At 41.1% G+C, this 13,853-nt stretch overlaps 1 protein-coding gene across 1 annotated transcript in view; it reads right to left on the reverse strand.

Moving 5' to 3' along the window:
• IQCK (IQ motif containing K) overlaps nt 1-13,853 on the reverse strand; it is a 168,935-nt gene that overhangs the window by 103,700 nt on the left and 51,382 nt on the right. The window contains exons 5-6 of the mRNA XM_086375538.1: nt 12,394-12,446; nt 12,181-12,258 (exon numbers count right to left, since the gene is read on the reverse strand). Coding sequence (XP_086231664.1) covers nt 12,181-12,258; nt 12,394-12,446 — 131 coding nt within the window. The remainder of the gene's footprint in view (nt 1-12,180; nt 12,259-12,393; nt 12,447-13,853) is intronic.

The raw sequence follows: 13,853 nt of genomic DNA on the forward strand, positions 1-13,853 counted from the left end.
GTTATTTAATTCTATGATGATCCTTGAATTAAAATGTTTCCTTTCACTGTATAGTTTAACAGATATGTATAGATTATATATCATAAAATTTCATTATTTGTATAAACCTAAGAATTTTTAAAGGGTCGTCAATGTTTATATAAAACAGCTACATAAAAGTGCAGATCTTAAAGCAAAGAGTTATGGAAAAGAAATGAGTAGCTGAAAAGCGATGGGCAGCGTGAAGAGCTTATTAAATTATTGGGACCTATGGGACAAGGACCCATCATTTATGTGATAAGCAATAGGCAGCTACTGGTCCGCCGGTGAGAAATGATCGCAACCTCCCAGCTGTGATCTGACAATATGATGATGTCAAGTCTCAAAGACAGCTGGACTTGGGAGAATTTATTTTAAGCAGAACATTAAAATAAATCCAGACTCATACTTTAGATGGCTCCCTCGGCTGGTAGTTAAGATTATTTGAGGCAATAAATGCTACGACACATAATATATTCAAAGGAGCGGCATCTGACACAGGAGCTGACTCTAAAATGAGCACATAAGATGAAAATCACACTTAGCCAAAACCTTCCCTTGGCACACGTTAAATTACCCATATAAAGACGTGGCATCTTTCCAGTGGTCTCAGGTAGCCTGTGTTTTCCATCTTAGTACTGATCACTAAGTACCAGGTGATAGGCAGAAGGGCGGAGTAAGCAGTCGTGCTCCAACAAGCACTGACTCTGGAGCCAGGCAGCCTCGGTCCGAATCCTACCCCTGCTATTTCCTAGCTTTCGACCTTGGGAAGTAACGTACATCGCTGCGCCTCAGCTTTTTCTCTGACATACGGCTGCTGCCGGCACAGCTAGAACCCATGGGCTCTCCAGTGTTTCCTTACATATCTCACCCTTCCTTACAGCTGTTTTGAGGCCTTGCTCTGTGAGGAGAGGCGAGAAGATTAAGAATGAGGGTGGTTCCTCCATTCTTTTCTTCTTTTTGTTTTAGTGACTTCAAAAATGAGATGTTCCAAATATAATTTAATTTATTATAAGAGGCTGTCCAACCTGTATCAGTCTTTGCATAAGTATGAAATAAACTGTTCTTTCTGCTGTTGTTTGTAACTGCAACCTAGTCTAGGCTAACTTGATTAACACAGTGGGTAAATAATAGTTCCCACTTTGTAGGGTTGTCATGGGGGTTAAATTAGGTAATATTTATATACTGTTCAAATAGTACCTGAGTAAACAGCAGGGCTTCCCTGGTGGCTCAGACAGTAAAGAAACTGTGTGCAAAGCGAGAGACTCGGGTTTGACCCTCCGGTGAGGAAGATTCCCCTGGAGAAGGGAATGGCTACCCACTCCAGTATTCTTGCCTGGAAAATTCCATGGACATTGGAGCCTGACAGGCTACAGTCTGTGGGGCCACAAAGAGTCTGACACGACTGAGCACACACATAAACACTATATAGATGCTTGGTTGGTAGGTAGGTAGGTAGGTCAGTTATGTAGGCAGACAGACAGACACAGAAGGAAGCAGTCGCCTTCTAGGCTGCTCATATGGTAAGTGTCACATAAAACTGAAGACACTAAGGAGAGAGCTAAATACTGTGTCCCATTTTATGCTTCACCTCCAGAGTAAATGCAGGGGAAATTGCCTGCATTTTTAAAAGATCTTGTTTCTCTCTATTTCTCTCCCTCTCCCTATCTCTCCTTCCGCCAAAAGCACATTGAATTAGCATAAATAAGTCCACATACATTGCAATTCCAACTGTGCATAAAATCTGTCCATGAAGACAAATGACCATGTTAGTCTGTGTCATGGTTCCATGACACATAGTAGGCATCCAGTAAATGGTAGCCAGCCAATTTATGAAAATGCCTGCCTCATGATTTTAGAGCACAATTAAGCATATAATAAATATTAGCTGAATAGATAAGCAAATAAATTAAAAATAACTCCCTTCAAAACAACTGAAATGTATTTGGATTTAAATCTACCTTCTTACTGTATGTTTCATATTGTACCATCTTCTTTTAGATTAATCAAATGTTTATTATTCCATTTGCCACATTTATTAGATTGTTGGGCTTCCCTGTAACTCAGATGATAAAGAATCTGCCTGCAATGCAGGAGGCCCAGGTTTGATCCCCAGTTTGGGAAGATTCCCTGGAGAAGGGAATGGCTACTCCCTCCAATATTCTTGCCTGGAGAATTCCATGGACGAAGAGCCTGGCAGGCTACAATCCATGGGGCCGCAAAGAGTTGTACACAACTGAGTGACTAACACTTTCACTTTTCATTAGATTGTTAGTGATATATTTGTTATTTTGTTGGTTATCAAAAATAAGAAATTCAACATTCATCCTTTGCTTGTTACAATCTACCTTGAAGTAGTATATTTACACTTCTTGGATAACACTTTTAGTGTCATTTATTTTCATTCTGCATATATTTTAAATTACATAATATATTACTACTATTATTTGTATAGATTTACTAATGTACCCTTCCCTGTGTTCTTAATCTTTTCCTGCAGTTCTGTGTATAAACCTGAAAAAAATTTCTTTAGACTTTCTTTTACAATAGATCTAGTAGCAACAAATTCTCCCTTCTTTTGTTTATCTGAAAATATATTTATTTCACATTCCCTTCTGATTTAAATTTAATTTAAATCAGATTGGATTTAGATTTAAATCCAAATACAGCAAAAATTGTACTTAGTTGGATTAACACTCCCATTAAATGAAAAAGATGGTCAAAGTGGACAGAAAACAGCCAACTGTATGTTGCTTATAAAAGGTACACCTTAAATATAAGGATTCTTAAATGTATAAAGTAATCGCTATGAAAAATATAACATGAAATAATAACCAAAAGAAAACAATGTAAAACTACACTCATATCAGGTAGAGCAAATTCTAGGGCAAAAAGTAATACTAGAGAAGAAAATGAGTGCTTCATAATCACAAAGGGATCAAGATTATACATTTATTTTTTTTAAAAACAAATTTTAATATACCTCACCTAATAATAAAGTCTCAAATATGTGAACAATGATGTTACAGAGATAAAAAAAAATTCAGTAGTTTGTGTCTTTCTTGTACTTGGTCCATTTCACGTTGGTTACCTAATTTGTTGGCATACAATGTTCATAGTGTTCCATTACAATTCCTATATCTGTAAGATCAGTATAAATGGCCCATTTTTCATTTCTAATTTTAGTAATTTGAGTCTTCTTTCTCAGTTCTTTAATTTTTTTGATCAACACAAAGGATTGACAATTTGAAAAAAAAAAACAACTGAAATGTACCCATTCATATATGTGTCAATAGTGGGGAAAGATGTATTTCCTTAATAGCTGGCACCAGAGTTTCTCCTAGGTAAGGAACCAGCTTTGTTTAGATGAAAGACCATTTTACAGATGGAAAAACTGAGGCTCTGAAAGCTTAAGTCGTGTGTGCTGAGTCACATGGCTGGAAATGGTAGAGCACGGTTTAGTATGCAGAACTGTGATTCCAGAGCCCAGGGTCCCAACCCCTACACTGCACTATCTCCACTTTGACTTCCAGACCATTATTACTCCACCCTTGACAGCTCCTGGATTTCACATGCAGCATCTTCTTCAACCCACCCTATAAGCCTCTCAGATACTTCGTTATTCATACTGATGACACCTCCGACACCAAGGCCTCCAGGCCGTGTGATTGCATGACCCCCATCTTCCTTTGTGACAGTCACCCAACAGAACGGTCACATCTTAGAATGGGTCGCCCCTGAAGACCGTCACATCTCAACTTCCCAAATTCCTGATCTGATCATAACCTTCCCTGTCCTTTCATCTTTTCCACCCACTCACTTCTATTTATATTATTTGTCGCTCCTGCATGAGACTATGACTTGGGTTATTGGCGTCCATCTAGAACAGGGCTCAGCAAACCAGAGCCCGGGGCCAAATATGGCCCAGCACCTACTTTTGTAAAGAGAGCTGTGTTGGAACACAGCCATGCCCCTGTGTCGCATATTGTCTATGGCTGCTTTCATGCTACGAGTCTGGAGCTGAGTTGTTACAACAGAGACCAAATGATGTGGCCTGCAAAGCCTAAAAGATTTACTATGCTGACCTGACCTAGAAAGTCATTTCCTTGTTCCCCAGGAGCCATGTTTTTAGGGCAAGCCCATGGCTCTGATTATATTAATCCTCCTCCTTGTCACTGGGAAAATTGGATTTGGCACTGGAGGGCCGCAGGGAGGGAGAACGAGGCTGAGGTAAGGGAACTGGCTGGTGAGCTGTGTCTGATCAGAGCCAGGTCTCAACCTGGGTAACCGGGGCCTCCTCACACCGAGAGGCTTCTCACTTGGGCTCACACTTGTCACTCTTCCCCTCCCCACCCCAGGGCCATTTTCCTGAAAACTCGGTCTCCTCCGCCATCACTCCAGCCATCTCCAGTGGAGAAAAGCCCACAGCCCTCCCGGTTAACCACCAGTCAATAGATGCCTCCTTGACACAGCCCATCCGCTATTCAATCAGCTGCTCACGAGGAGCTTTGAAGCATCTTGTTATTTCTCTTCCTTTTAGTGTTTTATTATCAAACATTTCAGATATAAAAAGTAGGCAGAAGGACTTCCTTGGTGGTCCAGTGGTTGGGACTGCCCTGTTGCCAGTGTGGGTTCGATCCCTGGTTGAGGAACTAGGATCCCACATACCACACAGTGAGGCCAAAAAAAAAAAGAAAAAAAAAAAAATATATATATATATATTTAAAGTAAGCAGAAAAAAAAATTAACCCAGGTCACCATCCAAACTTAATTATATTCTTCTCCATTTCAGTCACTCAATGTAACTTCCCCCAGCTCTATCCATTGACATCATAAGGTTACATATTTCATTCATAAGTTCATAAGTATTTCAGCATGTTTCTCTAAAAAGTAAACTTTTTAATCATGACTATGAAATCATTGTGTGTAACAATTCCCTATATCATCAATTATTTATTAAGTGTTCAGATTTCCAGTTGCCTCCTACTTTTTCTTTCTAATTTGTTTCTTTGAATCAGGGCTCAAATAAGATTCATTGAAATTTCTAAAACTGTATGGACCCTACCACTCCCATTTTAGTGCTTCCAAGTTGGTTACTTCCAACATGAACACGTCACGTAGTGCTCCTTCTCTTTCCGAAAATTGATTGTTAAACATTAACATAATTCAGAAGATATGGTATTTCATGAGAAAACTGTAAGACGTTATTCTTAGAAATGTTAACAATGTTTTCCCATCCCTAAGATCCTGCCAATAAAATTTGCAGCCCCAAAATGTCTCTTTGCCATGTGCCGTGAGGGTTATTCTGAGCTGAAAACAATCAAGGCCCAGAAGACTCAGGAAGAAACTTCAACCTTCCTCCTAACTACTCAAAGAATTTAGATAGAGGGCCTGTGCCTGGAATAGAGTTAATCACCAGATAAGTCCGCAGAGAATGTGAGTGGGGTGTGGTGGGGAAACATAGAGATCAGAGGTCACTCTCTGGCCCATTGTCTCTGCAGGGCTGCTCCAACATTTATTTACCAAACATTTGCTTTTCCAGCTTTGCGTCAATTGCCTTCCTCCCCTTTGAAGTCCCAGATCCCTACCCTTAACATCTTCTTTTGTCTTTAGCTGAAGATGGTATTTAAGGTGAGGGTCTCAGCCATTTTAGTAAGTTACTCAGTTCTTCTAGGTCTCTCCCGTGGACACATGTTATGAAACTTTTGTCTGATTTCCTCCTGATAATCTGTCTCCTGTCAATTTAATTCTTACACCAGTGAGAAGAACCTAGAAGGGTAGGGGGAAATTTCTCCCTCCCCGAGGATCCTCTGGGCCTAGTCTAGACCTTTTGCTATATTAGCTTTGCCAGTCTTCAATCCTGAGTCTTCCCAACCATCTGTTTCCTCCACCCGCTTTCCAGGATTGCAGAGGGTTGCTGGAAATAATCTCCTAAACAGGCTGCTGTATGCATCACAAATTCAGACCATCAGCTGGGCCATCTCTATTTATCCTAGTTGGTTCCCTATCAGTTTCACCATAGCAGCTGCTGCTGTCTCCTCCCCACCCCCACGAGCCTCGGAACCTGCCTGGGCCTCCCTCTCAGCAGATGCCTTCACATCCACATGAATGACCAGGACAGCACCGACCATGAACTTTCTCAGCTTTTCTCCCTCCCCGCTCAGATTCCTCTCACTTTTCCCTCTGGATGCAATCACAAGTTCTCAGCCAGGGGCCCTTCTGTCTCCCCGCATCCCACATTTGGCAGCACATGGAGACAGGCGCGATGGTGATGACTGCAGGGGGCGCTACTAGCATGCGGTGGGGGTGCTGGAGATGCTGTGCAACATGCTATTGTGTACAGGCCACCCTTCCCCCCACCAAAGAAGAATTACCCAGTGCTAAGTGTCAGCAGGGCTGCCCAGGTGGCTCAGCGGTAAAGAATCTGCCTGGCAATGCAGGAGATGCAGGTTCGATCCCTGGGTTGGGAAGATCCCTTGGAGTAGGAAATGGCAACCCACTCCAGTATTCTTGCCTGGAGAATCCCACAGACAGAGGAGCCTGGTGGCCCATAGAGTCACAAAGAGTCCAACCGGACTGAGCGATTGACCACACACACACACACAAATGACAACAACAACAATCAAATGTCAGTAAGGCTGAGGCTGGGGAAACCTGGAGTAGAGATCATCTCCTACCTTACCTGGCTCTCTGCTCTCCCTGCTCATGAGCATTCCCAAGAAGGATGTAGCCCCTGAGGTCTGGCCTCTTCAAGACCAATCCTGGGCACCAACCAGCACTAGCCCCACGTGACTGGTGCCAGGCCTGCTGGGGCGGTGGAGTGGGTGGAGCATACATGGTCTTGTACATCTGCATTTCCCTATAATGCTTTGTTAACATCTGTTTTACAACACTCACTACAGAATCTATAGCTAGTTGTAAACACCTCTCTCTCACCCCAAGGGTCGGAGCCATATTTTATTTATCTCTGTTTCTCCACAGCACCAAGCTCTGCGTTGCATTTGGGAGGTGTTCAATAAATATTTATTGCATCAAATTAGATTAGTATCATTTAAATTTTTATCATGCTCTGGGCATCCCTTTGTAAAGCAGAGAACAAACACCATTTAAATCAAGAGCTCTTATGTTTTTGTTCCTGTGGAGTCCAGTTGATATGCTTGCAATTGCTACTTTGCAGTATATTTATATGAGCTGCCAGCGGAAGTTAGCAACAATTTTAAATTTAGGTTATTTGTACAGTAAATAACTAGGGATTTGAGAGAACTCAGTTGGAGAAATTCTCTTATTTTTCAGATTCTTTTTCATTGGTTATTGCAAGTGAAAAAATGTTTCATTTTCAACTTGGAGAATGATATCAAAAACCCTTGTCTTAGAAAAACATATGTAAATCCTTCACTTACTGATCATTTATAGTCAACAAAGGCTTTTCATTTTCATAGTGGACTAAATTAGGTACAAGCTTAGAAGCTTAATAAGAAACAAGATCTTCTAGTATCATCCTCCTTTTAATGTATAGTTTCAGATTTTTAAAAACTAGTAATACCTGGAGTCTTTCAAACTCTCAAAACTGAGAAAGTCAGCCAAGAATCTATTCAATTTAGCATTCCCCAGAAAGGTGGATTTAAGCAAAAGATGTGATATTTGTGGGCTAAGTGTCTAATTTCGTGTTTCATACTCTGTTTGATACGGGATTTTACAAACCTTGCTTAATTTCCTGGTGCCTCAGTTTCCTGACATTGTTCTTACAAAGGGCTGATGTGAAAACATTTCCAAAGAATAGGTTAAATATTATTCTCTCTAAATTGAGTAGTCATTCTTCCACTTTTGGCTTAAAATTATGGTTCATTACTTAAATGTCATCTTCCAAGTGAGGTGTTTCCTGACCACGTGATATAAAGTTAGGTCCCCCTCAATACTCTATCCCCATCTGCTTTATCCCAGTCTGCTTGATTTTTCCCTATAAGCAACTATTTATAGTACACTTATTTATTTGCTAATTGTCTATCATCCTCCACCAGAACATAAGCTCCATTAAGGCAGGAGTTTTAGCTGCTTTGTTCACCACTCTATCTCCAACACCTAGAATGATGTTTGGCACACAGTAGTACTCAATAAACATGTATTGTATGAATGAACAAATAATGCAAATCTAGAAATGACATATACTATAAAGATATCAAAGGCATGAATCAGATGTAATTAAATAAACATGGCTAGATCTCAAAATGTATTTTAGTCAAATAAAAGCAAGTTGCAGGATAATGCATAAATTTCCTCATCTGCAAAATAGGGCTGGTAATAGCATTGTTACAAGGATCAAGTTAGTTCATTAGTATTAAATGCTGAGACCAGTGATATAGCACTCAATAAATGTTAGTTGTCATCATTATTAGGGCTTCCCTGGTGGCTCAGATAGCAAAAAGTCTGCCTGCAATGCAAGAGACCTGGGTTCGATCTCTGGGTTGGGAATATCCCCTGGATAAGGGAATGGCAACTCACTCCAGTATTTTTGCCTAGAGAATTCCATGGACAGAGCAACTTTGCAGGTTACAATCCATGGGGTCAGAGAGTCGGATATGACTGACCAATTAACCCTTTCACTTCACACTTTGGTCATTATTGCTTTATCATTGATGATAAACAGTTCCCATAAAATAATACTACTAATTTTGTATGATATAATCTGTTTATATAGTTAAATAACTAATTTTAAGAATATGGAGGGATGAAATATAGACCAAACATTAATTCTGTGATAAGACTCGGATTAGAATGGTGGTCAAAGAGAGTGTTAACTTTATCTGTCATGTTCTAATATTTTAAATGTAGAATTGATGCATATAACTAAAAGTTAAAATTTAGAAAAGTTTGGTTATAAGACATAATGACCTTTGGGGCTAGGTGGAGAGCAAGATACTGAAGGAGGAACTCCCCAGGTCAGTAGATGCCCAATATGCTACTGGAGATCAGTGGAGAAATAACTCCAGAAAGAATGAAGGGATGTAGCCAAAGCAAAAAGAATACCCAGTTGTGGATGTGACTGGTGATAGAAGCAAGGTCCGATGCTGTAAAGAGCAATATTGCATAGGAACCTGGAATGTCAGGTCCATGAATCAAGGCAAATTGGAAGTGGTCAAACAAGAGATGGCAAGAGTGAACACTGACATTCTAGGAATCAGCGAACTGAAATGGACTGGAATGGGTGAATTTAACTCAGATGACCATTATATCTACTACTGAGGGCAGGAATCCCTCAGAAGAAATGGAGTAGCCATCATAGTCAACAAAAGAGTCCGAAATGCAGTACTTGGATGCAATCTCAAAAACGACAGAATGATCTCTGTTTGTTTCCAAGGCAAACCATTCAATATCATAGTAATCCAAGTCTATACCCCAACCAGTAACACTGAATAAGCTGAAGTTGAACGGTTCTATGAATACTACAAGACCTTTTAGAACTAACACCCAAAAAAGATGTCCTTTTCATTATAGGGGACTGGAATGCAAAAGTAGGAAATCAAGAAACACCTGGAGTAACAGGCAAATTTGGCCTTGGAATACGGAATGAAGCAGGGCAAATAATAGAGTTTTGCCAAGAAAAGACACTGGTCATAGCAAACACCCTCTTCCAACAACACAAGAGAAGACTCTACACATGGACATCACCAGATGGTCAACACCGAAATCAGATTGATTATATTCTTTGCAGCCAAAGATGGAGAAGCTCTATACAGTCACCAAACACAAGACCAGGAGCTGACTATGGCTCAGACCATGAACTCCTTATTGCCAAATTCAGACTTAAATTGAAGAAAGTAGGGAAAACCACTAGACCATTCGGGTATGACCTAAATCAAATCCCTTATGATTATACAGTGGAAGTGAGAAATAGATTTAAGGGCCTAGATCTGATAGACACAGTGAGTGCCTGATGAACTATGGACTGAGGTTCGTGACATTGTACAGGAGATAGGGATCAAGACCATCCCCATGGAAAAGAAATGCAAAAAAGCAAAATGGCTGTCTGGGGAGGCCTTACAAATAGCTGTGAAAAGAAGAGAAGTGAAAAGCAAAGGAGAAAAGGAAAGATACAAGCATCTGAATGCAGACTTCAAAAGAATAGCAAGAAGAGATAAGAAAGCCTTCCTCAGCAATCAATGCAAAGAAATAGAGGAAAACAACAGAATGGGAAAGACTAGAGATCTCTTCAAGAAAATCAGAGATACCAAGGGAACATTTCATGCAAAGATGGGCACAATAAAGGACAGAAATGGTATGGACTTAACAGAAGCAGAAGATATTAAGAAGAGGCAACAAGAATACACAGAAGAACTATACGAAAAAGATCTTCATGACCTAGATAATCACGATGGTGTGATCATTCACCTAGAGCCAGACATCCTGGAATATGAAGTCAAGTGGGCCTTAGGAAGCAACACTATGAACAAAGCTAGTGGAGGTGACAGAATTCCAATTGAGCTATTTCAAATCCTGAAAGATGATGCTGTGAAAGTGCTGCACTCAGTATGCCAGCAAATTTGGAAAACTCAACAGTGGCCACAGGATTGGAAAAGGTCTGTTTTCATTCCAATCCCAAAGAAAGGCAATGTCAAAGAATGCTCAAACTACTGCACAACTGACTCATCTCACACGCTAGTAAAGTAATGCTCAAAATTCTCCAAGCTAGGCTTCAGCAATATGTAAACTATAAACTTCCAGATATTCAAGCTAGTTTTAGAAAAGGCAGAGGAACCAGAGATCAAATTGCCAACATCCGCTGGATCATCAAAAAAGCTAGAGTTCCAGAAAAACATCTATTTCTGTTTTATTGACTATGCCAAAGCCTTTGACTGTGTGGATCACAATCAACTGTGGAAAATTCTGAAAGAGATGGGAATACCAGACCACCTGACCTGCCTCTTGAGAAACCTATATGCAGGTGAGGAAGCAATAGTTAGAACTGGACATGGAACAAGAGACTGGTTCCAAACAGGAAAAGGAGTCCGTCAAGGCTGTATATTGTCACCCTGCTTATTTAACTTCTATGCAGAGTACATCATGAGAAATGCTGGGCTGGAAGAAGCACAAGCTGGAATCAAGATTGCCAGGAGAAATATCAATAACCTCAGATATGCAGATGACACCACCCTTATGGCAGAAAGTAAAGAGGAACTAAAAAGCCTCTTGATGAAAGTGAAAGAGGAGACTGAAAAAGTTGGCTTAAAACTCAACATTCGGAAAACAAAGATCATGGCATCTGGTCCCATCACTTCATGGGAAATAGATGGGGAAACAGTGGAAACAGTGTCAGACTTTATTTTGGGGGCTCCAGAATCACTGCAGATGGTGACTGCAGCCATGAAATTAAAAGACGCTTACTCCTTGGAAGGAAAGTTATGACCAACCTAGATAGCATATTCAAAAGCAGGGACATTACTTTGCCAACTAAGGTCCGTCTAGTCAAGGCTATGGTTTTTCCAGTGGTCATGTGTGGATGTGAGAGCTGGACTGTGAAGAAAGCTGAGTGCCAAAGAATTGATGCTTTTGAACTGTGGTGTTGGAGAAGACTCTTGAGAGTCCCTTGGACTGCAAGGAGATCCAGCCAGTCCATTCTGAAGGAGATCAGCCCTGGGATTTCTTTGGAAGGAATGATGCTAAAGCTGAAAGTCCAGTACTTTGGCCACCTCATGCAAAGAGTTGACTCATTGGAAAAGACTCTGATGCTGGGAGGGATTGGGGGCAGGAGGAGAAGGGGACGACAGAGGATGAGATGGCTGGATGGCATCACTGACTCGATGGATGTGAGTCTGAGTGAACTCCAGGAGTTGGTGATGGACAGGGAGGCCAGTCGGACACGACTGAGTGACTGAACTGAACTGAACTGGAGAGCAAGAGAAAATGGAAAGATTAATTACTTAGGATAAGAAATGTTCTAGGTTTTCTATTTGATTTCTGAAGCGCTTCTTGAATAATCACTGCCTGGATAGGATGCCCTTAGCTAAAATTAACCGGAGAAAAGACCTACCTATATAACTGACCCGGGGTCCTGGATGGATTACATAAATTAGTTCTCTTAGGAGAACTATCATTAAAGAGGAAATGACCATTAACACAATCTTAAAGTTAGGAATAAATTATTCAAAGACTTGTGCCATTACTTACTGCAGTTTCAGCCACCCTTGCACAAATGGAATGGAGAAGAATTCTGTGAATGGCTCCCCTATCCTCTTTGGATTTTGACTGGTCACGACACCATATGTTTGATTGACAAGAAAACAATAAACAAGAACTCAAGTCAATTGTTGCTATTCTGCTGGCAAATTAATGCTACTGAATTCTTAGGGTCATTGGATATTCAAAGACTGAAAAACTTACTTGTATAACCATTCAGTCAGAAAATCGCAGGCAATGAATTTGGTTCTTTTCCTCTAAAGAGAGAAGAGAGAATTAAATTATATTCTTTGCCCACATAGTTAAGTAGGACAAAGGAATAGGGGTTAATTTATTGCTTGTGTTAGATGAAATATGCATAAGTCCTTGATGAGGCTTATAAGTACATCAAGAAACAATAACTCAGGCAAAGTAAAGAATACTGATGACATTTCTCCAGTCATCTTGGGGTAAGCATCTTTTCTGACTATATTAGCAGGAACTAATAAAATACAAGGCACATAGTAGGAGCCTTATTACATGTATTTTGGACTCGCCTCAGAAGGATTTATTTAAATCTAGACATTGTCTTGGAGTAAATATATTTATTGCTTTCCCCCATTCCGCTCAAATCCTCAGAAGTCAGTACATCAGGTCCGGGTGCCATTGGCCAGTGCATTGACCCTGCCTTGCTGCCCACCCATATAGCCCCTCTCCACTTCATCCTTATTACCAGAAGCCCCTGGTGGGCTGCCGTCTATGGGGTCGCACAGAGTCGGAAACGACTGAAGCGACTTAGCAGCAGCAGCAACAACAATCAGTCCAGGCGGAAAACTACATTTCCCAGCCTTCCATCAAGCTCCAATACTTTGGCCACCTGATGTGAAGAGCTGACTCATTGGAAAAGACCCTGATGCTGGAAAAGACTGAGGGCAAGAGGAGAAAGGGGCGACAGGGGATGAGAGGACTGGACAGCATGACTGACTCAATGGACATGAGTTTCAGCAAATTCAGGGAGATAGTGAAGGACAGGGAAGTCTGGCGTGCTGCAGACTTCATGGAGTCACAGAGTCAGACAACAGAACAACAGCAAGTAGCAAGGGACAACCATAAGACATAGTTCTGATATTTGAGATAGAAATTGACATACCCCATAGATTTCTGAGACAATGCTGCTGCTGCTAAGTCGCTTCAGTCGTGTCTAGCTCTGTGCGACCCCATAGATGGCAGCCCACCAGGCTTCCCCGTCCCTGGGATTCTCCAGGCAAGAACACTGGAGTGGGTTGCCATTTCCTTCTCCAATGCATGAAAGTGAAAAGAGAAAGTGAAGTCGCTCAGTCATGTCCGACTCTAGCGACCCCATGGACTGCAGCCTACCAGGCTCCTCCATCCACGGGACAATGCTACTTTCCCAATTTCTACTGCTCTCTTCCTTAAAGTTTCCTTCGCTTGTTTCCATCTGGAACACAGATGTGGGGCTGGAAGCAAAGCAGCACTTACAAGCCAACAGGCCAAAAAACAGGAGATTAGAAAGAACCTGGGCCTCTGATGACTTCCTTAAGTCAATGCACCAGCTTGCAGCTGACCTACTCTGGATATCTTGATATGTAAAGGAAAATCAACTTCATTTGGATTATTGCCACTGTTCTTGATTTTTCATAACATGAAGCTCAGTGTGGTTCCTA

The sequence above is a fragment of the Bos grunniens genome, chromosome 25, assembly GCF_055505025.1.
Source record: "Bos grunniens cultivar Pamir isolate PY7600 chromosome 25, Bosgru_T2T1.0, whole genome shotgun sequence".
Lineage (NCBI taxonomy): Eukaryota > Metazoa > Chordata > Mammalia > Artiodactyla > Bovidae > Bos > Bos grunniens.